A 26,744-nucleotide genomic window follows, 5' to 3' on the forward strand; every position below is an offset into this window, starting at 1 on the left:
ATCAGCCTTATTTGTCATGACTTGGCTTGTATCTGCACCATAAATCTACAGAGTTTGGTTTGTGACAGAGGAAATAGCCTACTACACTTTCTTATTCGACTAATGAATTCTCATTGTTGACATGCTAACTAGTAAAGAGTTTATGCTGTTTGTTTAGCTGAGATGAAACCTGCATCTTCTTGTCTCTTCAAACATCACATGCCAAAAACATCATTAGTTAAAGGATGCATTTAAAAATTATTTTTGAAATATTATTTCAGATGCATCAGATTTGATTTAGTAAATCTTACCTAAATGCTTAATGGGGGACTTCCATACTTCCATAAACTTTGCTGGACTTTTTTGTAATTGGTCAAAATTGACGCAACAGAAGCCGGCTATCCTGACCTTCACTTCTCATAATGCAACTTAGTAGTCTTTCATAAAAAAAAACACTAACCCTGATGACATAATCAAGGTTATTTTTTTAAAACTTTGTGAAGCTTCTATCAAAGCCTCAGAAGAACTGTTTTTGCAGGCTGAGTAGTCTGAATTTCATGTGTGACATGCCCGTTTTTTTATATTTTATGAAATCTTGTTTAATCAATTTATGAATAATGTATGCTTACAACTTCAAATAGAGGTACAATAAATTATTACTTGAAATGTATGTGCTCATATTTCTCTAATGCATTTTTAACGTGTTGGTTTATGACACCCACTGAAGTGTCAGATTTCCATTGAACTGAAACACAGAAATTAATAGAATTGTATCTAATTGATGATGAACTCATCACATTCTTGTCTTTGGAAAACAGATGTGCATTTGTTTATGTATTTATTTATTTGTTCATGTATTTATTTATTATTGAGCAGTTATTTCAGTAACAGCCACGCGGTGGTAGCAAAGATGCAGACGTCATGACGCACATAGAGCGTTCTCTACTACAACGTGTCGGTGTGGGGTGAATGATGGTGCAAACTTTAGTGGTTCCGATCCATTTTCAAAGTTTCACCGAGGAGAAACGGTTAAACAAAAGGTATGTTTATGTGTCAGCAAACGTCTTGGCTATAAGAAAAAATGTTTAATGATAAAAATAAAAAAAGAGTTTAAATAGGCTATATATTCCGGTTCCTCCGGAGACTTGACTTGACCTGTCAAAAGTATGGAGGAGGGAAAGTTACCGTTAAGATGCCTCAGAAGCCTGGCGGTGAGTGGGAGGGTTTGCCTGTCTGTCGCTTCACCACTTTACTCCCTGAAGTTGTAGCAGTGAGGACCTAATCTTTACACGTGTGGATTACTGTCAGCACCCAGGTGACAGGACCGTTGAGATGATACTAAAACACAGCAGGAGTCCTCTTCTGCTCGCCGTCACCTGCATGTACTTCTCAGGAGGTCTGCTTTGGTCTTACCAAGAAGAGGATGCCAGTGACGGGTAATTGTAGGACATGTAGGCTTCAACACCAACATGACACGAGGACTCCTTGCATGAGATGACAGACAATGCTTACTTTAAAATGTTTTCTTTCACAGTGAAGAGTGCTCTGAGAATAACATTTCTACAACAAAGTACCCCTGCGTGAAGTCGACTGGAGAAGTTACAACGTGTTACAGGTACAGAAGAGTGATTCATGTGGTTGGATGCTTTTCAGATCGAGTTATTGTCCGACTGAAAAGGATTATAATAGTGCGAAATTATCAAGTTGCAGTCCAGTGTGTTTTGTGCCCATAAAAAGTGATTGCAAAATGTAGCTCTACATGATGTCAAATTGGACTTGTCATTTATTATTCAGAGCAATAATGTTGTTTAAATGGTGATTGGTTGAAATGTTAGTGATGAAAACAATTTTTTTGTATAACACTGGGCACAGGTCTGCGTAATGAATCACGGAAAGATAAGTGAAAATCACAAAATCACGTTGCCAGAGGCTGCTTATAGCTTTAAAACAAAAAAAAAATGAATAAGCAAAATAAAAATCCTCCAGTGTTCCTTTTTTTACCATGCATGTGATTTAATTACTATTTTTAATAAAACTACTGTCAGTCAGATGTTTTTACGAGATGAAAAATGTCTGCTTCCTAAAAAGGCTGCAGTTGATCATTACAGATATTTAAAAAAAACTCCATGAACTTTTTAAAGTTCTTATATAATAATGTATCTAATGAAATAAAGGGATTTTCTGGGGACACATGGTTGATTTTCCTCTTAATCATCCTTTGTGACTTAAAGGGATCATTGCAATCCAAATATCCTCCAAGCCTCCAGATTGTACTATTTTGCTCTGACACTGGCTTTAATTATGACAGTTCACAGACACAGTGGACACAGCGTCTCCTCGCAGCAAAACCCCCGTCAGAGGCTACGGATTAAGTTGTTAGAACCTAATCTGTCTTCATTGCAAGGGGCCATTTCACAGGCATAATGAAACAACATGACACTACTGACTTTAAAGAGGTAGTTTAGTTAAAAATCAATTCAAATATCCACAGTTTTTCCCTTAAGGCCAATTCATTAATTGTGATATAGAAAAGATATAGTTTACAGCAACAGAGTTTGACAAACGTCTGCTGTCTTTGTGATGGATACAAGCTGCAAGTTGAATCATTTTATGATTCGAGACACGTGCTACTCTCCCAACACCTCCACACTCCTTATGGTGTTTCTTTAAGATATATTTATTATAAAATGGGCAGCTGTTAAATGCTCAAACACCACTTTGCGGGAATGTAATGCTCTTTTTTTCAGGCACATTGTGAATCAGGCTGATGAGATGGTTGTACTGTTGTTTGGAAACGGAATCATGCAACTTATTTAGGAAAGTTATTTTCAAACATTTTGCCAGTCATTCATAGTAAATCTATTTGTGTATGTCCTTTTTCTGGGAAAGCATATCAAGAACTAAAGAAATGCCAGAATGTTGAATATCTCCTCTTAGAAGTCTTCCAAATGTAGACTTTGTAAAGTTCCATCTCTGCATCACTTGACAAACTGCTGGCTGTGGTTCAAGCACACAGTGACATCCTGTTTGATCTTCAAATCTCAAACACATTCTTAACATAATTATGTTGGTTTATGGTTATTCGCTGTGGCCACAGTTGTTTCCCACAATGTTTATTTAAAGAAGAAGAAGAGTGTCAGCTAAGAGCCAAGATTAGAGCCAAGTGTCCTGTACGATGTGAGCTGATGACTGCCCATCAGCCCTGTAATGGTTAATAGAGTTTTATTATAGTGCCAAAAATTCAGATGAATGATCTGAATTTGATAAGATGAATGTGGATTTTGCATACTGCATTCTTTTTCAAATTGCGGTCATATACCAATGCAATTGTGCCTTGGCATGACTGAGATGTAGTTCAAAGGGAACCAAGCGTGATTTAAGTTGGCAAGACTCAGTTGCCAAAAGAAAATATCGGCTTATGGCATTCATTAGCCTCTCTGCAGAGTATCAGTGCGTCAGCACATTTATTACTGTAATAAACAGTTTGTTTGTTTTTACAAAAAAAAACTATTTGTGTAAAGGTTGTTGCTTTTACACGCAGGTGTGCTATAACAGTTTGATATTATAACACAGCCCCCAATAGGCCATGGGACATCCTTTTTTCTTTTCTTTTTTATACTTTTGTTTTTGGATAATCTGTAGAACTGCAGATGTTAGATGGACGTTATTTGGCATACAACCAAAGCTTACAATGTACATGAGCAGTTCCTTCATGGGGTGATTATAGTGGTCATGATCATGGTTAGCTTTTAGTATAGCTGTTTAAATTCTAACTGAACAGCTTCATTAATGCGATTATCACCCTGGATTTTGTTTTTGAAAATGTTATTCTTATTTGGTAATTTGGTGAATTTGACAAAGCAGTTTTTACCAGTGAGCATTAATAGAAATACCTGAATGTGAACACTTATGTCTTGCTTTTTAAAGGAATAGTTCGGCATTTTGGGATATACAGTATGCATATTTGCTTCCTTGCGAGGAGTAAGTTACCATACAAATGTGAGAGAAACATGCCACTCTTACATTTGTATGGTAAGAGCAGTTTCCATGCAACCAGAAGAGACTCCAGGAAGTTACTGCTCTCAGCAATGAAGTAGAGGCTGTTTGAAATTGCATGCTAACTAGTGCATACTACATACTAATGAATATATATACTCTGTACTGCATACTGCATACTAAATTAACAATTAAGTATGCTATTACCAGCAGACTAAGAAATTCTTGCAAATCTAGTATACATCCTGGCATTTCTCGTGTACACAAAATCCACATACTATGCAGTTGGAACACACCACATACTTAATTTTACGTCAATTTTACGTCATAATTAGTATGAATAGTATGTTAGTATGCGATTTTAAACAGAGCCATAGTCTTGCACACAACCCACCGTTACTGCATATTTTTTTTTTTACATTTTTGTTTTTGTAAGGATTAAACAAACGTTATTACGTTAACGTTACAAATGTTAATTTCTGGTGCTGGTAGCTTGATTTTGTCACACTTGGACTGAGCAACGCTAGCTGTTTCCCCCGGTTTCTAGTCTTTATGCTAAGCTAATCAGCTGCAGTTTCTAGCTTTATATTTAACAGACAAAGATGAGTGGCATCGATCTTCTCATCTAACTCTCGGGAAGAAAGCAAATGTTATTTTCCAAAATGTTAAAGATTTTAGAGGCATTGAAGTTCAAGTCTTCTGTAGGTCTAGTGGGAGAGGAGAGCACCACATAAAGGAATTTTGAAACAGGCCCCCTTTGACCATGGCATTCCACTGTGTGCACAGTTTAACACTCATCATTGCATTTATCATATTGTGAAACAGCATCAGAGGAGACACCAGAGACCCAGAGAGCATATGTCACAGACAAGAGAAGTACCAGGCCCTCAGCTGACTCCAACCATATCCGTCTCACTGTCAGTGCAGGCACATTATTCTCTCACCGTCTTTCTGGGTTGTTTTATATGGAGATTGTCATTCAGCATCCTCAGGCTTGAAAATGTACGCTTATATTTTTAGTCTTACGTAGGATTAAATATTCTTGGCTCACAATAAGATCTAAGAGGTTGTGCAGGGTCTTTGTTCCAGAAGTTGCACTTAAATCATGAATGCCTCTGATTGCAACATAAATGCTTTACTAAAAGCCAAAAGGCCAAAGTAAGGTTTGATGAAAATGATAAGGTGTGTACTTTTTGTTCCAATTTGGCAGCATCTTAAGTGTTAAGCAGTCACTGCTGTTGCCTTTTTCAATTTACGTCCCAGAGGTCAGTTTGTTATCAGTATTGACCAGGCATGCGGCAACCTATTTTTGACCAGGTACAACAAAATAACAAAATAATGGATGTCTGACGATTTCTCCCCCCAGGAAATGTTTCGGATTTTGACAGCTAAATACGTAATTTTAGCGCAGTGTATGGGTGAGAGTGAGACGTTTTAGAAAAGTCCTGGGCAGCCACGAATTCCACTGTTCCACAATTATGCGACAGCACTCGCCACTCCGACTCCACTGCGTGCACCCACATCACAGAAGCACACTTGACATCATTAGCCTGTTTCAGTATATAGCTAAGGTATACTTTTCTGATCGTCAAAACCACACCAGAGATGTTTGGCTTGAAAATATATGCTATAATATAATAATAATATAATAATCAGGCTGCAATGACCTCGCCAACAATTTCCTAACTTGTGCCTTCTCCACAGCAAATGTGTCCTAACCACGTCACAGCGGTTTCTGTTACACAAAACATATGCAATGAAAACACTCGTACTTACACGCATTGCCCTCACAGGGAACGGAATTATCTTTAAAGCAACTTATTCTTTTTGCAGAATAACCAAAGTTTCAGGAGACACTTAACCAGCGTGTAAACCGTAGTTCTTTTCCACACATGAACAGGAAATAAGCTGAACATATTCCCGTATTTCAGGATAATTACCAATTGTGCCCAGTAGATGGCACTCTAACACAACAAATGACACAAGAAACGGCTTCTCATTCATTCTCATCTCAGCTGAAAAGACCGTTGAAAAGTTTGTTCCGAACGTCCTTCCAGGATAACTGAATTTGCTTGGCTGACAGGGCTTTTCGAATCCTTCTGTAAAGTTATCGTTAGATGCTATGATGGTGCTGCTAACGTTAGCTGAGTTGCTTGCTAACGTTATTTCAGACTCAGGCTCTTCAGCTGCCCCAACAGAGTTTGCGTCAGCGGTGGACGAGGAAACATCAACTGTAACATCTACAGATAAAATCTTGCTAATTTTAGCCGCGTTACTATGCCGGAAGAAAAAATCTTGTATCCTTTTCTGCGATATATATTCTTCTCTATAACAGTTAATTTTTAATGGGCTATATTCAAACCTATCCATAACTCTGTTTTGTTATTTGTCTCATTATTTGATATACAAAAATATAAATAATGTCAGACAGCGAATTAGTAATTATTTTAAAAAAATAAACTCCTGCTCCTGCCAACAGGGGGTGCTGCAGCACCCTCAGCAGCCCCCCTTCCCACGCCTTTGGTATTGACAGTAGTATGGCTGTTGGTGGCTTTTCTTTGTGTTGTCGTTGTGGTTATCACTGGTCACGCTAACCATTCTCTTTATCCTCATAGTAAATTGTTTTTCAACCCCAGTTGCCGCTGCTGAAAATAAACCCATCACTTCCTTTGTCAAAGCACAATTTCTGACTTAGCTGGACAAATGTGTTTTTAACCCAGAAGAGGTTTTTAATTTTCATTCACGTTGCAGATTTGAGGGGCTTCCAGGTTTTACTCAGCAGTTATCCAGCTAACTTCATAATCCTGCGTTGTGAGACAGACCCCCTGGTGAAGACATATCTGACAGTGGTTGTTAGCCAACAGTAAATTGTTGAGCTTACATTGACTGCTTCCAGTTGAATCACTTTATTTGACAGTAGAGAGTGACAGAACAGATATTTATGAACAGGTTATATACTTAATATTTATTGTTTTAATGCTGTTAAATCAAATGCAGTATCATATGAAATCTAAGATGAGAGCCAGATCCAATCTGTTAACCATCATACGATCGAGGCACATTAATAATCTTTGTTTATAACTTCTCTTAGGTGACAATTACATTGGCTTGATTTATTGTGTTTTACCTACACTGTAAAGTAAATGCTTCTTTGGAAAAGAAGCAGAACACATTGAGAGTGAGTCTTTCTACTCTACATCTGCAACAGTTATACATAATTGATGTGTGGCATTTGTAATTGTTGCTTTGTTATTTTTTCAAATAATTCTGGTGGTAGTAAGCGTTTTGTTGCTCTGCTCAAATCCTCCTTTGCTCTGGAATTCAGGGGAAACTGGTTTACGCAGTAAGGGAACCCCCCCCCCCCCGTAAAACATGATAGACTTCTCATGCACTTGGCTGATCCAAACAGCATTGTTTGTGTCCTGTAAATGTACCATCATTGCATTCCAATGAAATGCATTGGAATGTATTAAGAGGTATTTGGTAGCTCTCATTTTTACTTACTCCTGTTCCGCATTGTACTAGTGTTTATATACTTGTATTGTGAATCCAGGGGTTTGTCAAAAGAAATTACATTGATTTTCCATTGACTGCAAAATGAGTAACTCTTTCCCAGACAGTGACTCAAACACTACTCGTACTGCTCATTTTCAGAGAAATGATTACTTCAGTCTGATTATTCAACTTGGCTACAACGCTTTAAGTATCTCTTGTTTCCTTAGTTTTCAAATCTGGTTTTCACATCAAATTTAAATGTATTCTGCGCCTTGGAATGATCCTTTCAGCTGGACTTCTGTTCCTATTCCCAATTCAAATAGCTTTCAACACGGGAAATACACTTGGGAGTTCTCTGTTGCCATATTGTCATCCCTCCAGTGATCATAGCTCCATGAAGGATATAATTGTGGCACAGTTTAAGGAGTTCAGCAAGCACCAGTTAGTTATGTTTTGTCCTTTTGGGCTAATACATTTCTGATACAACTATAAATGTTCTTCACTGAAAAGTAGAATAAGATTTATGGACAACATACGAATAGCATCTTTCAAGAGAATTTCTTGGTGGAAAAACATGTTAGTCAGGAAAGCCCCCATGTTATGTTACTAAATGAATGCCAATTGAGCCACAGGCACACATCCACTATTGTAACATAGTTATTCAATAGGTCTGACTCCTTTTCAAATAGATGTACAACTTACATTTTCCAACATTTTTGGATGTCTGCTCACTGATACAGTATAATTAGTCATTAAGCACAGTGATTATTCCAGGGGAGGGAGATGGAAAATATTAGGTAATTTAAAATGATTACTCTGAGTCTCAGACATTCTCTTTAGATGTATTTTTTTATTACTTACAAACCCAGTTATCAACCACCTTATGTATGCTACTGGATATGCGTCAGAGAACCAGTTAGTAGACTTGATACGTATACTTGTCAAGTCTTGTCTGTTGTTCTTTTGTAAACAGGGTTCTAGTGGTTTCCAAAAACCCAGAGGCTAAGTGTCAAAGCAGACACATTTTTCACTTATTCAAACCATATCTGGGATTACTAACAAATGGTTTTTAGATTTGGTTCAAACTGCAAATAATTTTTAAGAATGACAACTTTATAAGCTATTGCAGTTAAACATTTGAAAAGACAAAAATGCATCATGATAAAGTAAATAAGATGTCTGGGGAAGGAGCATGGAATTAGTCCAAGCTGTTTCTCAACAGCCCTTTGAGTGAAACAGAGTTTACCGGAATTAACCTCAGTAGATATAGAATGAGATAACACCACTGAAAATCATGCCAATCAAAAATGCCTAAAATTATGTACAGTACCTGGCACTGTTCCCCACTATTTTGATACAGAGAAAAAGGAGTGAAAGATGCTAGTATAACGTACACCATTACACTACACAAATAACTGCTTAATGCATGTGCTAAATTATCGACACAAGCATAAAACTGTGGTCTAATATATCCCATAATTAATTTTAAACCAAATCCCTGAAATGATGCATAATGTCCTGTCAAAGAAAAGACATCAACATCTGTTTTCTATCAATAGTCAGAAAGAGGATATGTAGCCTGTTAACTGAAGTAGGCAGGTACACAGTCTGTACTGTGGATTCAAGGAGGTGACATAAACATTTGGTTTTGCTCTTTAATGACAGCTCCCACACAGTTGAATGTTAAAAGGATCTAAAGGCATGGAGCAGGTCAGCTGTTGGATTAAGCTAATGATTCTAGGCTGTCTGATTTAAAATACAATGGAAAAATTCAATGAAATACTATGAATAACTTGTTTTTTTTTCTTTGGTTGACATGTCAGCAACTTTACCCTTAGTGTCGATCAGGTGCAAAGTCTTCCCACAGTGCTATGTGTCTGTGATGGACTAATCTCCTAGATGGATCAGTTTGATGAATCATGAGCCAAACAAAAGTGAGCTTAGTGTCAGTGGGGTAAATGTCAATCAACTAGTCAAACAAGTCCCCAAAATGAAACAACAAAATATGTTTGTAATTGCACTCCAGAACAAAACATAAGAATTTCTGATCTGGCGCCTTAAATGGCAGGACAACAGCATTCGTCTGTACCTTTCAAAATCATCATTACAAAAAATACATCTGATGATAACGTAACATATGTTGGTTTGGGGACAGCTTTTATAACAACTGATACTGACATATTTCTTGGGCGTGGGGGGGGGACTGTGTCCTTTTTCCAGCATAATATTTTCTCTGTAAGTCAGTATAGATGAATGGATGGATCCCGTGGCCTATGAATTCAGCTCAGTGCAACATGCCATATAGAAGCACTATAGTTGGAGCACCTAAGGCCCCATCTAACCACCAAGTTCAGTGTTTTGTGCTTATAAAACACATTTTCTTTAAAGCCACTAATAAGGTTTTCAATTATTACAATATTCTGCTCTACACACGAAAAACTTTACTTGTGCCAGTTGTTGCCTGCAGGTGAAATAGTAACATCCATCCCATTTTTGCTCATTCACACCTTTCATTAATTATGTGCCTGTGTGCTCATATGCATGTCCCACTTTAATAGATACCATGCACAGGTGAGATTAGTTGCACCTGCATGTGCACTTCTGGGCCTATAGATCTCATTTGAAATGCACACATTTTTTCCCCCCTTTTTCAAACCGAGTTAACAAGACAAACTTGGTGCAGTTCATATTTTGTACTGACATCGACATTAGATGCTCATCTGTCATGCGTCAAGGAGAAAAACGTTTGTTCCTGTTGTAAAAGATGTTGTAAAGCACCCCAAAGTACTTTACAATGCAAACTAAAAAATACACAAGGCTTAAGAACATCAGAGAAAGAAGAAAAACTTTTAAATGTCCCTGTCTTAACAGAAGAGAAGGGGAACGCTTTGTTTTGTACATCAACTTTATTTATGATTATCACTTGTTTTTCACAAAAGCCTAACATCAATTATTGGTCCCTTTAGTCTGTTTTGCTGTCCCATAGAAATATTATTGATGTTGATGTTAATAATTCATTTCCTCATGGCCTTAGAGCCACCCCTTAATGTATGTCACTTTAATGGTGTGGCACTTTGCACCATATTGTGAATAATATTGTTATAGAAGTCGAGCCAAATGGTTGTAAGTCATTTCTGCAGGTCCTGCCATTAATATATTAGTGTGCTGCTGGAAGATCTCACAGTCACTGTTGAACTGTGAGTGGGAGGTGGAGGCAGGTTTTTCAAGTCTGATTTACATTTGTCATTCATCTTTGCTCCCGTAGGGGGGGATATTTTACAGAACATTTTAATAGCATATCTTTATTATTTTATTTTGAATGAGATGTCAAAGAGCTGTTAAGTTGCGGTCTTATCAACAATTCTACTGAAGTGGCAATATGCCCTATTAGGTAAAGGATGAATCCCTATCCTGTTTCTTAAAAGCACTGAGGAAGATGCAATGAAGTGTAAGTTATCATAGTGAGAGCAGGGGAGGACATGTTAGTGTTAAGGAGCATTCCTTAGTGACGGATGTAGAACACAAGCAGCAGCAAACATCCTGTCTCTCTCCTCTCTTTGGTGCACTGCACTTCATGAAGTGATGTGTTAGAAATATACATAACAGTAGGTGTTCATAATTTTCCTAATGGATTCACTATTTCATATTTCTTTTACCGAAATGTCTAACAACAAATATGGTCCCACATTCTTAAATTACTATAAATAAGACTTTTCTTTGCCTTCTTTCTTTCTTCTTTCTGTCATGTTTCTTTTTTTGAATAATTGGAAACATGTCATTTCAGACTTATCATTCAAACATTTTCAGTATTACTGAACAGAAAGTAATTTGTTTTGGCCTGTTTGCATTTTGCCATCTGTTTTCATTTGAAAAAAAAATACCCTAATACAAAACATGCCTTTACTGCAAAGACCATGACTTTAAGCGTTCTTGCTTTATAATCTCTCCTAAAGCCTGGAGTTCTTTTATCAGAGTAGTTTGACAACTGCTGTCTGGATGATTTTGACCTGTTTCCCAGAGTACACATTCTTTAGTGCTGTACAGTAGTTATCCATTATGTGGAGGACAGGCTGTAAATGGAGATGGATGTTCTCCCCTCTGTCAAAGCCTCCGCATCTTTAAAGGCATGTACTGTACATGGTCTGGGGTAGATGTAAGCTACTAGCTGAATATCTACTGGAAATAAGGACTAACATGTCTAAAGAAATTACCATATGTCAAATAAATAACTACAGGGCATCGTTCTGGCCTCTTTTCACCTACATTTTAAAACGGAGTAATTTCATATGGCACAAGTACAGTATGTGCATGTTAACATAGAAACAGACATAAGAAACTGGCATCTGTGTTAATATATGAATGAGTGCTAGTGTTCAGATATTTTACTATTCTCTAAATGTTCTGACCTTAAAAATCAGTTTTAAACACATGCTAAATGGTAGTAAATATTAAATGAATTACAGGATGTTTCGGTGGCTGGTGATCTTCACTAATCCATGTATCAACAATTTCTTTCTGACATTTTGGTTTCTTAAATCCCACTCTTGTTTCTTTTGGCTGATGCTCATTCACTCATCTGTTTCTTTCCATGGAGGACTGTAACGTGGTCACACTTTGGTCACGCTGTGGTTTTGCGATGGTTAAGCGATGTGGTGCTACGGAAACCACAGGCTGTGGTTTTTCTTCCTCCATGCCTCTGCCTGTATATCCAAGACTGTGCTCTAGCTGTATCAACATGTTATTGCATTCCACTCAGAAAAAAATAATACATTAAATAATAATAAAGCAGCACTTTGCATAAAAAAACAGCATTTAGTAGCTCCACTACTGTGGAACAGGAACTTCTTGACAGATTAATCAGCTAATTATAATAATAATATATTATAATAAGCAATTGGGTGTGTGTTTAAATTCAATAAGCATTTTTTTCATAGCTAATTGTTATTCATCGTGGGGCTGTTTTTTTTTTTTGGTTTTTTGTTTTTAACCTTTATTTATCCAGGTAAGTCGATTGAGAACCAATTCTCATTTGCAAAGACGACCTGTCACGTTCACACAGTTACACATACCTGGAAGCTGCCCAGTACAACCAGTCATGTGCTGGCCACTGAGCAACTCCACTGGAGCCGTTGGGGTTAAGGGCCTTGCTCAAGGGCACCTCAGTGGTGGTAATGAGGGAGGGACAACAACAATAATAATAAATAAAAAATTGAATTTATATAGCACTTTTCACGAACTCAAAGTGCTGCTCTTTCACTTTCCCCACCCAGATTCTATCCTGTCGGTCTGGGGATTGAACCGACGACCTCCCGGTCACAAGCTCTCTTCTTTAACCTTTAGGCCACCACTGCCCTAATTTATTCATCATAAGTAAAAAAAAAAAACTGCTAATTTATCAGTCCTGAAGGACCGCAGCTAGCAAAGGGAAATGTCCGCCTGCACCAGTGAACACACCGCTGCACGCCAGTCTAGTCAGGTTAAATTGTAAACAGCTGCAGCATTCAATGTTAATATCACATTTTTAGAAAAGGGGCTTCATGTTTGGTGGCTTTTGGCAGCACAGATGTTGCCCCCTCCATTGCGAATTTAGCTTGTATGCTGTTGAATTTCAATATTTGTGAGTCAGTATTATTTTAATGTAATGATATTCACCACTACCACCACCATCAGTGTGTTTGTCCACCTGCCAAGACCATGTTATACAGTTATAGAGCTACCACATGCTGTTTTAAATAATACATTCATCTTCTCACCTTGCCCTCTTCTCTCTGTTCGAAGGCCGGATATGTTTCATTGCTAAAGGAGCATGCACATTAATAAGTGTTATTTTAAATCATAATCCGAGTTGGTCAATGATGGCTAATTTCTGTGTGCAGTCCCTGGACAGAATATCAAATTTCACTACATGCAACTTTTAAAATAACATGAAAACCACAAAGCCTCAAGTGGGCTAACATATGTCACATACCTCACATCTCAGTTACCTTACACACTGCATGTCATGAAAACATATGAAACGGATAAAAGGAGAACTATAATACAGTAACTACCTCACATGAAGACATAGTCTCCAGTCATGACATAACTACACTGAAAAAAAAGAATTGTTAAACAACTTAAAATAATTACTTCAATTGGTAACACTCAATTTTTTTTAACAAGTTAGCAAGTGGGATCAACACTGTTGCTTTGAAACTGAGTTAAAAACATAATTTATTTGAGTGTCACCAAATGTTTGTTAAACTGCTCATATTATGCTCATTTTCAGGTTCATAATTGTACGAGTACAATTGTAAGAGGTTATATCAGAATAAGTTTACATGGTTTCATTTAAAAAAAAAAAAATCACCATATTTTTGTTGTACTGCACATTGCTGCAGCTCCTCTTTTCACCCTGTGTGTTGAGCTCTCTGTTTTAGCTACAGAGTGAGGCATCTCACTTCTGTTCCATCTTTGTTGGGAGTCGCACATGCGCAGTACCTAGGTCAGCACTACTAGCTAGCCAGAAGCAGAGTATGAGGGCGTGCCACACTAGCAGCTAGGCGAGCATTATAACGTGTGTTACAAAGTGACGCATGTTCGTCACGGAAGTAAAGGCTGGACTACAATAGAGCTGTTTGGAGCAGTTTGTGAACAGTGTTTTCTCTGGAAGATGGTAAGTCCCTTAAGGGTGGACTTTGGGCTTTTTCACTTTGTAAACCTATTACATGCACAAAAAAGTTATAACACAATAAAGGAAAGGGAAAAAGCCAAAAAGCATAATATGAGCACTTTAACAATTCTCTTGGTTTGGTGTACAGGACGAGGCTTATATCAGATATCCCACATATCAATTTTCATGGCAATCCATCCATTTCACTTAAATCCACAAATGTCAACCTCATGGTGGCAAAGAAAAAGTCAGCAAAGTATGTGATTAATTCTGTGAAGACCACAAATGTCTGTACAAAATTTCATGGCGATCCATTCTATAGTTGTTAAATATTATAGCCTAGACCAAAGTGTACTGACAGCATAGCTAAAAACAGGGATGTAGAAGCTAGATTTCTTGGTCAAACACACATGACAAAAACAGAACATGTAAGCCGTAGATATCAAAATTCAATACATCCAGTCTTCTGAACACAAAGAGGTACCAGTCACCTCTCGTAGCGTTATAACACTTCATTTGATGCTCCCAATGCTGTTGCGCCGTTTCAATTTCCTCTGTAAATTAACTGTATGATTTATGTCTCACGTACGGGCTTGAAGCCCCATTGTTATGTGCTTAAATGGATTGTAGATTGATTTATTGATTGAGAGCTCTTTTTTAAATTGTACTTTAGATATTTCTAGTTAAATCATCAGGAGGGTTATGAGACAGTAAACCAACTCCAACTACGAAAAGGTCTAAGCTGAGAAAAAAAAGAACATCTGCTTTTTACATCTAAGTCTTTACAAATATTGTTGGAGTGAACCTTCCATTTCTACATTGAAATGAAACATTTCTTCATCTATTTTAATGGCAGTAAATCTCTTATAAGCTACTGTTGATTTTAGTTCACCTTTCAGGTGGCCAGTTCTTTAGGAACAAGTTTTCTTAAAACCCATTTTGCACCATTTCCATAGTATGGCTATTCATATTGCAGTGCTTATCTTTTAGCAGCCATTTCCCTCTGTTAATGTAATGAGCTGTTAAATCTGTTAACAGATAACACATTAATTAAATTATTAATAATGATTGTTTTAAACTTTTCCCTGATTGTGGAGGTTGCACGCTTTCACAGTAACCTCAGTTTTTGAGGGGAACTGGTAATATCTGGCTTGTGTCCAGTAGAATGGTTTGAGTTAAAAACACATGGAAGGGCTGATGACGGTTTACTGTAACAGTCCACAGACAGCTGTGGTCTGTATCATTTCCTGAAGTGTCAGTATCAGAGACATCACACACACCTCTGCACTTGTCCTCAGCTTTGTAAGTGAAAGTTTATATAAATCAAAGTTTGAGTTTCTCAACTAAAAATGTGACATAAAAGCAGACAGATTTCATTATGGATTACACTAAACATTATATAACATGTGGTCAGTGTCAAATGTGATTTGTTTGAGCCTGGAACACCACTGAGGAAATCCAACAAAGAGAGGCAGAGGCCTGGGCTGCCTCTGTTATAGCTGACGGGTAGTATTTAGGCTCCAGCTGTCTGCCAAAACTGAGCAAAGCTGAAGTGCTTTGCTGCAGTGAGTCTCATTGAAAAACTGCCGGTTTTGTTGGATTATGTTGCAGATGCCAGCACAGCAGGAGTGCTGTACATGGCCAAAGTAGCTGCTAACAGCAGATGGATTGTAGAGCTAAAATGGGGAGAGGTCCTTATTTCTAGTGACCCTTCTTAATTTGTTCCCTATATGGCTGCATATTGGTCAGGCAGGCTTGTTTACTGTTTTTGATTTGGGATGTTAATGTGGGCTCACTGTGGTGAAGCTCACACCCAAGCCAAGCTGGTTACATGCAGGCACTGTAGAGTATTGTTGGCAGAACACTGATTCAGATAATACATTTTTCTGTAGTGTGCATACTTATTTGCCTTATTGCCTATGATGAGATTGATACCACTCTTAAGGATATGATGAATAAGAAGCTGGAGCAGGTGATTGCTTTTACACTACACGAATAAACAAAATATAACATGTTAATTAGTAAGCTTTAGAGTTGCTGGTAGATTGGTTTTATTATCTTTGAACAGAGCCAGACAAGTTGTTTCCCCCTGTTTTGCAATCTTAATGCTAAGCTAAGCTAACCGGCTGCTGGCTGTAGCTTCATATTGAACATACAGATATTAGAGTGGAATCAATCTTCCCATCGAACGTTCTGCAACCAAGAAAAGGTTTATTTCTCAAAATGTTAAATTATTCTTTTGATAGACATCACCAACCACAATAACATACTTTTCTATAACTAGCAGCAACAGTTTCCTTCAACTTGTGACTTTATTGTGTTTCTACATGCTTTGACAGCATATTTTCCTACTTTGTCTTTTTACATTTACCAAGCCTTCCCATTACCATTGTGTCACAAGAGAGACAATGAAAACAAAAGGGCAAGACTTAAAAGCAGAGTTTTGAATTAGTGACATTTAATTGAGCGAGGCATGCACAATTTTCTAACCAGACTGCTTGTTTGTTTTAAATATGGGGCCTTACCAAGGGGTATTGTACCAAAGCTGTCTGACTGTCACGGACGAGTTCAAACAGTCATTAACCAATAGGTTATGTTAATGTACCATGCTAGTGATCAAATGGGGCGCCATTATATCTCTGGGCAGACATAAATATGCACTCACCCTAGATACAGATAGAATTATTTATTTTTTTTAAGTGGAAAGAGAGGGGATTTTATTTTAATAGGATATTTGTCATTTAAAAGGCCAACTAAATAGTTTTATTTTGCAGCTGGGTTGTTGGACCCCTCAGTCTATGAAATGTCCCTTTAGTCATCACGCTGAGTTATACTGCTAAGTGCTTTGGGTTTATAATGCTACAACTGTTATCTGTAATGGCCTGTCTCCAACAGACGTATATCAGCTTGTGGAAAAACATATTTCTCCAACATCGTTTACCTTTTATGGCATCTCTAAACAATCGCCTGTAATTACATTATAATTACTGACAATAATTAGACATGATACAGCATAGCTGTTCTAACAGCAACCCATTTGAAAGAGGAATGTTAGTGCATTGGGAATCATGACTTAAAGTGTGCCTCTATAGAGAAAATTATGGCAACAATCAAGTCTGATTCCTTGCTTTTCCGAGTGTAGTATTTTTAGCAGAATAAATTATCTTTCCAAGAGTGAAGTTTTTTCAGTTTGGAGGTTAGGAAAACACAAAGGTATCCAGACATTCTGAAGACATACTTTCTATACTTTTCTTTATGTGTACCTATAAACTTGCTCCAATTGGGGGTTGTTTTTTTGGCTGCAGCAGCAGAAGAAACTGTCCCTCTTAATATGCTGTATTTTGTCTAGATCTGGAATTGCTATTGTGTTGCTTAACTTTATGTCCTGTTTGTCATGACGACCAGTGTGTGCTTACAGAAATAGGACACAGTTTAACCGGCTGGAGTTTTATTTCTTAATGACATAATGTGAATCTCCAGAACAAACGTCCAAACCAAGAGGCCTAACAAAGTGCAGTGTACCTTTTTTTTGTTCATTTATTTATATTAAACTGTGGTGACCCTGAAACTGCAGAGAGGGAGTCGTGTGTGGTGTGTGCAAGTGTTCCGAAGCATAACTGAATGGGTTTATATGAAAGTGACAGAACTTAAACTGCTATAAATATATGGTTGTCCATAACACACAGCATTAAACATCCTATCCTCTTTGTTATTTATGGAGTTTAAGTAGTAGTACATACAAGTCATGAAATGCAGAGTCCATCGTGACTGTAGGAAGAGGAGACAGAGTACTTTAATCTGTGTAGAGTTGAGAGTGAGTGGAGCATTGACCATGCTAGTGGAGAGAGTACAGAATACTAAAAAGCCAGTATATCTGCAGAATAAATGAAATGATGAAGAATTGTGTTGTGAATTACTATATAGTCTACATCTTGATGAGCTGAAGAAACTGGAGGCTGGAGGGAACTGCTGCAGTCCAAGAGACGGAAGATTAATTTGTTGATGAGGTAACATCTTATTTAACAAATGGTTTGTGCAAACTAACTGAATGGGTTGTGCCTTTGTTGCAGGTTTTGCACAAGAGTTAGTTGACTAAGACTCATACCAAATGCTTGGCAGGGTAAACGGGAGCCAGTGAGCCGCCATGGTCTTGACAATAATGACATCTTGTAGAGGGTAAGATTTTCTTGGAAAAAAAGTGCAGCTTCTTCATTCAGATAGAATGATAGGCCGAGGCAATTATTCCTGACAATGATGCAAGATGCAACGAAAATTCATGGTGAGAGTGGGAAAGAGAGTTGATTATCAGGAGCTTAGCAGTCACTAATGTGGAATGTGATAACAAGGCCAAACAGTGATGCTAAGGGAGAGAAGAAGAAGAACAGAGGGCAAAGTCTGAGCTGTAGGGAACTCGCAAGGATAGACTAAAGTGTAGAGTGTAGTTTACAAGTAGGCAAATAATGTGGAGTCAGATCTCTGGGGGGAAGTTGATATTTCCAATAAGGAGCAGATTAGCAGCTGTTGAAAAATTGGTTTAATTTCATTAATTTTTTCAGCTGTGATTTTTGTTTTGTTTCAGTTATATGCTGTTATCTAACAACATGTATGCGTGACTTTGTTTCCTATGTAGGCTACTTTTGTTTTGTAAAAAAAAGTAAAACAAACTACATTTTTTTGTCGTCCTCGATTAATGGTGTCTTAACTTCTAAGGCTATTAACTTCATGCTCACAATGCAAGCAAACGTTGCTGGTGAGTGAAAGGTCAATAAACACATAAGTCAAGACAAGAAGCCTTTGCTTTTTCTTTGTAATTTCCCAATTTACCTCAATCTATCTTCCTTTTTTATTCAGCTTGAGGCCTGCTTGCTCATTGTGCTACTGCCCTTGGCACCTTGCAACAAATCGACAAGCTAAGCAACACTTCTACAACAAAAGTCTACAGTATGTGGGCAACTAAAATAATTAGGGATGCAACTAAATGAATCATGTAGTCTATGAACTGTCCAAAAATAATGAAACATGTCTATCACAACTTTCCAGAGCCCAATGTGACGGCTTCAGATTATTTGTGTTGTCCGACCAAAACTCAGAGAGATTCATTTACAATTATACAAAACAGAGAAAAGCAGCAAGTCCTTACATAAGCTGCAACATTTTTGTTTCCATTAATGGTGATCATTATATTATCTAAATTATTGTTAATTAGGCTGTTATTATTTGATTAACATTTCTTTTATGTGTCTCAATCCACACCATTCAGTATGGACAGGCTAATCAGCTTGAGTGTGGAAGTTGTGTCCTTTCTACTTCAACAAACATTTTCTCTTGAGTGGAATGCAGACATGCTTTTGTATATCATTGCTAGACAAATAAGCCTCCACTGAGCAGACTGCATGTGTTGTCTCACAGCTGTGTGTGTTTGTGTGTGTGATACCCTTTAGTTTTGTAATTGTTATCCTTGTTACAGAGAAGAGCATGCTGGGATGTGATGAAGAGGGCCTCTCGTGAAGGTGCATGTACTGTATGCATCATCCGTGTGCAGTTTTTGCTCATGCTATAGTTGCTTCCACTTTAACTCGTGTGTCGGTGTGAATTAGTGTGTTTCATTAAAAGACAAAGCCAGGCCAGGCCGTTCCACCATGTTGGTTCAGGGGAGGTCCACTGTTTATAAGGTAATTAGAGTGCTTATGGTTCACCCCGGGTAACTGAGGTCAGACTAATCTATGTCTAGATTTCAGAGGGGGGCTGTAAAATGATATGGATCACTGGCAAAATGAAATAACCTATTAGGAAGAAAGGAAAAAAGGAACAGGTGGCAAAACAATCAGATTGTCTATGATATGCTCAAATTTGAACAAGTGCAGGACTCTAACACATCTGAAGTTAAATGTCAGTCAACAAGCTGGTATTGATGTATGTGGGCATGTGACTCTGGAAACTCATTGATATTCTTGTGGAAAAGTGTCCTTAATGCATTTGGGATATCTTTCCTCGTTGTTCTCACTCATTAATATGAATGAAATCCACGTGTTTTGAATTTGTTTGCTGATTTGCATGAAGTACTTGAGCAACTAACACAGCACAGCATTGTATTCTTAGCTGTTGTTATGAAAGGTGCTAAGGCTCTGTGCATAATGACTCAGCATGGTCTTGTTTTGTGAACTGAATATTATAAAGCGCTTCATCTCTAATTACCCATGCTTAATCTTTTGAATAGGAGTTATTCTATTAAATGCTGAAACAACAAACGCACATTCATATCATGCTCATTGACTGTCCCCTAGTGTGTCACTGTGGAGAGTGATTTAGATCGGAGCTGTTTCTGCTATTCAAACACAGTGACAGGAGCTGAGGTGGACTGTTAAATAGCCTTCAATTAATACCAGATATTGACTCGGACAGTTGTTAGAATATAAACAAAGATGTTTGGAAATAATTATATCCTTTTTCATTAAAGCATTTGTGTGCTGTAGCAGAGGCTGGAGTTCATTCACACTCTTCATACACACTGCATTTACAAAAATAGTTCCTTTTGTAAAGAGTTAAGTTGGCCCTCCATCGTAGGAAAACATTCAAATTTAACCCCAAGCGACTCAAACACTTAACATTCTAAGAAAGCTGTGTTGGAACTGCAAGCACTTATTGCAGACTTAACCATTGCCACAACATGTCATTTGACAAAAATATCTCTAAAGTAGGCAATAGTATGACTGCAGTCAGTGCAGTGCATTCATTTGAATGTTCTTCTAACTAGACAATAACACTTAAACCCAAATTTAAAACAAATTTCAGTGCTAACATATTATACTGGTATCAGGTTTGTGATGAGAAATGTTATTTCCATGTATTAGCAGTTTATTTCTGAGACCCTCCATATCAAAGACCTGACTGATGTTCCACCCCCAAACAATAAATCATGTAGTTGGTTAGAGTTTATTTTATTGCTTTAGTGCATTGACCTTCAGCTTAGTATCCATCACCCAGTGTCTTTACTATGCATGTTGTTTTAACTTGTAGACAGGTCATATCATTATCATCTTGGTTTTACATGTCTACTTCTCCTGGTCTGCCTGTTTTGGTGTCAAAACAAAAGGTTATCAAAGGGACAACATAAAAATCAATACATTTAAATTAAAACAATTTGTCTAAATGGAAAATGCCAGATAATACTGTCATTTTGTTTTAAAAGTGCTTTAATCTGCCAAGTAACCAAATATCACTCAGATTTCAGACTTGTTTATTTAATGATATAATGAGAGAAAGAACAATAAGGTAGAATGTTATAGGGCTAATAAGCATTTCCCTGAATGATAATTTAATAAAGATACAGTTCAGTACAAAATGAACTTCAACACAGATATGAACTTAGTTTCCGTGGGATGTCTCAGGATCTTCTGGAGACGGACATAGATGTTTGTTTTGTCATGATTGTTCAACTTACCCTGGTTATTTTGATAAGCTGGTTATTTGCTATAAGTGCCTTCTGTCCTCATGGGGATGTTATTGTGACATGAAATATTGGGTCACACAGGAAACCATCCTTAGATCAGCACTCTCCCACCCACAAACACTGCAACATATGCTAAGATGTAATTCACTTACACAAATTGAAAGACAGACAGACAGACAACTTTCCAGTTTGGCATGCATTAGTGCATTTTACTGCAGTTATCTTAGCCTAAAATATAAGACATAGTACTTCCATACTTAATAAATACCCTACATTTATAAAAAAAAAACAAAAAAAAAAACATTTAAGGTGTTTAGCAAACTACAGTACCATACAGTACATAAAAAAAAAACATACTAAATAACTTATTAACAAGACTTTGAGTGCTCGCATCCCTGTGAGGCTGTACAGTTACAGATACACACAGATACAGTGACGCTTGTACGTATAGTGTGTGCACTGTGCATGAATCTGTGCCTCCGTCAGTACGTCACTTGTTGTCTAAATCACCAATGGACGTCCGTTTGATCATTCAGATTCAATATCTGAACAACCTTCAATTCCCCATACCTTCTTTCATGTGTAGAATCCCCTCAATGAAACACTTGTGCACAAAATTGCACACACAGTATATTTAGATGCACAAATGCACTACATGTGTCCTGCCCCCACCTCATAGAGGGCCCCCTGAGTGGTAAGTGTTTTAATCAAAGATTTGAAATGAGATTGTTGCAGGATAATATTCTTCAGTGGGAGCCTCAAGTGCAGTGAGGGGGGTTCTTATGGTCCCTCTTTAGGTAGACATTAAGTCGTGTGAGTGAATAAGTACTCGGCTGCTCTGTATATCCTGTACCCATGGAAATTACAGTAAAAGCACTCGACTATAGAAGGTAGACGCATGGGATTGCAGTGGTGCGGTAAGTGATTTACTTTGTTTTACCAGGATTATATTTCTGTGAGGATGTTATTGCAAAAAGCATGACCTTTTGTTTTTTAGACGTGTCATTTGATTTATGAATGCAAATGAAAAATCGTACTGTAATAAGATGAGAAACTTAAATTAAGACATCCTGTCATATACTCTTATTCTGTTCCAAGTCTCTAATGGGCCATTAAGAGAGAGATCTCAGAAATCAAGCAGAAAAATCTTCATATAACATATTTTTCTCTTCTTACTCTTCCACAACATTCCCCTCAAAAGATGTCCTTGTGTTGGATCTCTTTATGTCTCCTAAGGTGTAGTGTGAGGAGCAGGAATTCGGACAGTTTGAAGCCACATTAGCTTTACTTTAGGGATGGCAATGTAGGTCCACCACTTTGGCCCAGACTGAAATATCTCGGCAACTATTGGCTGGATTGCCAAGATATTTTGTACAGAGATTCATGGTCAATCCCACTCACTTTGTTGAGCTCCTGACTTTTCTTAAGCACCGTGAAGTTGACATTTGTGGATTTAAGTGAAATTTCTTTTGGATGGATTTTCACTATTGGTACATACATTCATGTTCCCTTCAGGATGAATCAATAACTTTGGTGATCCCTAAACCTTTCATCAACCTCATCAGGTCAAATGTTTATTTTGTCCAGTACTTGTGGGCAGGTAATGTGTTGAGCACTAATTAGCAAGTGTTTTCACGCTACCACACTCAACTAAGATGGTGAACATGTTGACCATTGCACTTGCTAAACATCACATGTTAACATTGTCGCTGTGAACCTGCTACGTCCGCAAGCTGTTAGAATGCGGACGTTAGCATTCAGCCTCACAGAGCTGCTAGCATAGCCCTAGAGTATTGTTCTCCTAGAGTGAATGTGAGCAAAGATAAATCATGTTACGTAAAATAAATGTTTAAATAAATAACACCAATTGTTTTTCAGTGCCGGTGAGCAGAGAGGGGAGAGCTTTCATTATGTAAAATGATCAGACAGGCCCATAGGAATGACCCATCATCATAACTGCTCCTAAATAAAAGCTTTAAAGCATTACAGAGTAATCATTTTTCAGTACCACTGTCAAAGTGAGTGTCATTGCACTATATTACCATGAATTCATGGTGTAATTGGATTTTTTTTCACCTCCTGTTTGAAAGTAACACCTGGTAGCACTTTTCCTTAGAGTGTGAGCGAGGTATGATTACCTCCATAATGACATGACTCGTCCTGATAAAATATTGCAATAATATGTTATAGAGTTGGTATTTATAAAACTGAACACAGATGAGGGAAAAAATGATGCAACAGAGAAGATGTTCAAGAAAAGCTCATTAATTTGTTGCTTCACATTATTTCATCAAATTGTTTTCTCTCTGACACACAAACACAAACTCTTTGGATAGATGGATAATAATTTATCTATTCATTCATCATGGCCTCTAATAAATGACATAAATCTATAGTGCCGATGTATGGATTAGAATTAAAATTCTGGAGTGAATTGGATAGAAGTATGTAAGTGAGCAGGAAAGAAAGTGATGCAGAATGGATGAAGAGTAAAGTTCAGTATTTGCTCAATAATAAGGGATTCAAAAGGGACGTTTTGAAGAGAAATAAGAAATGGCACACAGTCAACATAGTCAACCTAACTGGGGATTTCAACAGTAATTCAGACAAACAAACATGCAACAGCAGGCCAGGTGCCGTAAAGTGTGTGTGTGTGTGTGTGTGTATGTTTCCCACATTAACAAACACAATTGGAAAAACAGACTGGATCACATCAAATTCTGCATTTCCTTAAAAGTTACATGTCAAACATTATGCACGCTATATGGAAATATGGTTACCTATTGTGTGTTTGAAGTATTTTGGATTTGTCTTCTTATGTCCATTTGATATTTTACAGAAGGAAATGTTGCAAGGGCTTCAAGTTTGTGTTGGGCCAGTGCATTCCTGAAGGTAGGGGAAATGTTTTGGATGTCTGTCTTGTGTATTTGTGATCACTTTGGAATTCTCTCCCATCATGTTCCATATGGTTGTTGGTCCTTAACCAGACTTACTCACTTAACTTTATTATATTTTAACCTCACTGAATGTTTCATAACCCATGACAGAATTGAAAAAAAAACACTTAAATAAACTGACAGACACTGTAGATGGATATGAGATCCCCCTTGTGTTTTTTTTGTGTTCACACTGATGAAATGCCTAATTCATTTCTGCAGACTATGATGTGTGTGCTGGCGCCCCCTGTGAGCAACAGTGTACTGACCATTTTGGTCGAGTGGTGTGCACCTGTTACCCCGGCTACCGCTATGACCGTGAGCGCCACAGAAACCGAGAGAAGCCCTACTGTCTAGGTGAGACCTTGTACAACACCTCATGAATATAATGTCTCTTTAAAAACAAGAATATGCTTTACATTCTCATTTTTTAACGAGTAAATGTGTTAGAAGGCACGTGGAGTGGAGCTTGGCCTGTTAGTTAGAAGATGACCTGCACCATCTAATAGCAATCCTTAAGTACAGGAAGTCTACAGTATTAACTATTTCACACAATCTCTGGATTGGATGGTTCGGTTGATTCCCAATTTCAAAACTGAGCTTGGCATATATGTAGAATATTGACTGTATCAGATCCTTTTGCTGAATGCTGCAGTTGATGTTACAACCTAAAATTTGAGCCAAGATGGTGGTAACAGTGTAAGATTGTATAAAATATAGCTTTTCTGTATTTTAATATGTCATTGGAGATGTGTGTGTTAATTGACTCTGTCTTTCTTTAATTTGTTTGTTGTCTCTCTTCTGTATCTGTCTGCCACTACAACATATAGACATCAACGAATGTGCAGACAAAAACACGACTACATGCTCTCAGATCTGCGTCAATTCTGTCGGGAGCTACAGGTGTGAGTGTGAGAAAGGCTATTTCCTGGAAGAAGATGGGAAAACATGCACCAAGGGGGAGAGAGGTGAGAATAGTATTTTTACTCACACATTTTCTCTTTACTCAAGGGCACATCTGACTGTGATGTGGAGCTCATCACACATTATTTGGTGGGAGAAAAAGAGATGGGGGAGGGGGGTTGCTGGGGGTACGGCAAACATAGACACCTGGTAGTCATTACACATCCCAGCTCCTTGTGCATGTCAGAACATTTCTGTCTCCCAAATATACTGCTGCCCCCGTGACTCCTGGTCTTTTTTGATTTGCTGGATGCAGTTGAGGCGATAATAAAGTATTTTTTTGCCCCATATTCAGTTGCAAATGAAGCGGTCAGGGGCTGCAGATTTGCTACTTCCTCCCATGAGTTTATCTTCCATTACTTACTATAACATTTCAGGAGAAGTTGGAGAGTGAGAAATGATGGTTCATATAGTCATGATCCTGCTTTATGTCCTGCTGCTTTGTAACGTAGTGGGGAAAATAGTGTCCAGACACTTTCACTCTTCCATAAAACATATGCATTTGTAGAGAACAGCCCATTCTACTACAGGCCAGAGACAAATCAGGAGCTCTGTACTTTTTGTGTTGTTAAAGTTGGTTAAAGTTTATTGCTTAAACTTTAATCATAGAAACAAATGTCCACAGTAAGTAACCCATCTTTTTGTCAAATAGTTAAAATATAGAAATAAGTAATTATATTGTATTATTTTACCTCCTGCGAAGCCAGTAGTCAGACGTAGGCTCAGCATTAGTCTGCCCCGTGACTCTGACACATTTACTAGACCACCTTCTCGTCTAAGTCGAGGGTTTTAAGTGATCCCCAACGCTCGGGTCTCACAAATGGCAGTTAGTTATCCTGCACTGTATAAGCCACTCATCCCCTGGTTAGCGCACACAGTTTACAACAACCCATCAAACTGTCACCAGACTACCACTGGTAGGAATATTGACCATTAATTAATTTTCTTTTAATAGGATTGCTTTAACACATTTTTTTAGTAAACATTTTTTAAGACATGGTTGCTCAAATCACACTTAATCTTTTCACATATTTAGTAAACAAGGTGATATTGTGTTTTTTTTTCTTTTTTCTGACGATTTTCCTGAAAGAAACATTTTCATACATTTGTAACCTCTGTGACAGAATCTTTTTTTACTCCCAATTCCCAGCAGTGCATCTCTTTGAGAAGTCTGACAACGTGATGAATGCTGGAACTTGCTCAGCCACATGTGACGATTTTCACCAGATCAGGATGTCTGTCCTGCAGCTTAAACAGAAGGTAAAAATAATAA

At 37.6% G+C, this 26,744-nt stretch overlaps 1 protein-coding gene across 3 annotated transcripts in view; it reads left to right on the forward strand.

The window, feature by feature from the left end:
- The first annotated feature begins 953 nt into the window (after positions 1-953).
- The window catches only part of ccbe1 (collagen and calcium binding EGF domains 1), a 33,421-nt gene continuing 7,630 nt past the window's right edge, over positions 954-26,744 (forward strand). The window contains exons 1-7 of one of the 3 annotated variants that reach the window (XM_035991486.1): positions 954-1,019; positions 1,288-1,415; positions 1,514-1,594; positions 24,412-24,464; positions 24,731-24,865; positions 25,339-25,476; positions 26,622-26,731. In XM_035991486.1, coding sequence (XP_035847379.1) covers positions 1,312-1,415; positions 1,514-1,594; positions 24,412-24,464; positions 24,731-24,865; positions 25,339-25,476; positions 26,622-26,731 — 621 coding nt within the window. In that variant the 5' untranslated portion in view covers positions 954-1,019; positions 1,288-1,311. Of the gene's footprint in view, positions 1,020-1,041; positions 1,416-1,513; positions 1,595-24,411; positions 24,465-24,730; positions 24,866-25,338; positions 25,477-26,621; positions 26,732-26,744 lie in introns of those variants that run through there. The other 2 variants (XM_031317817.2, XM_035991485.1) reach the window with 2 other exon arrangements.

This window comes from Sander lucioperca, chromosome 14 (assembly GCF_008315115.2).
Source record: "Sander lucioperca isolate FBNREF2018 chromosome 14, SLUC_FBN_1.2, whole genome shotgun sequence".
Taxonomy (NCBI): domain Eukaryota; kingdom Metazoa; phylum Chordata; class Actinopteri; order Perciformes; family Percidae; genus Sander; species Sander lucioperca.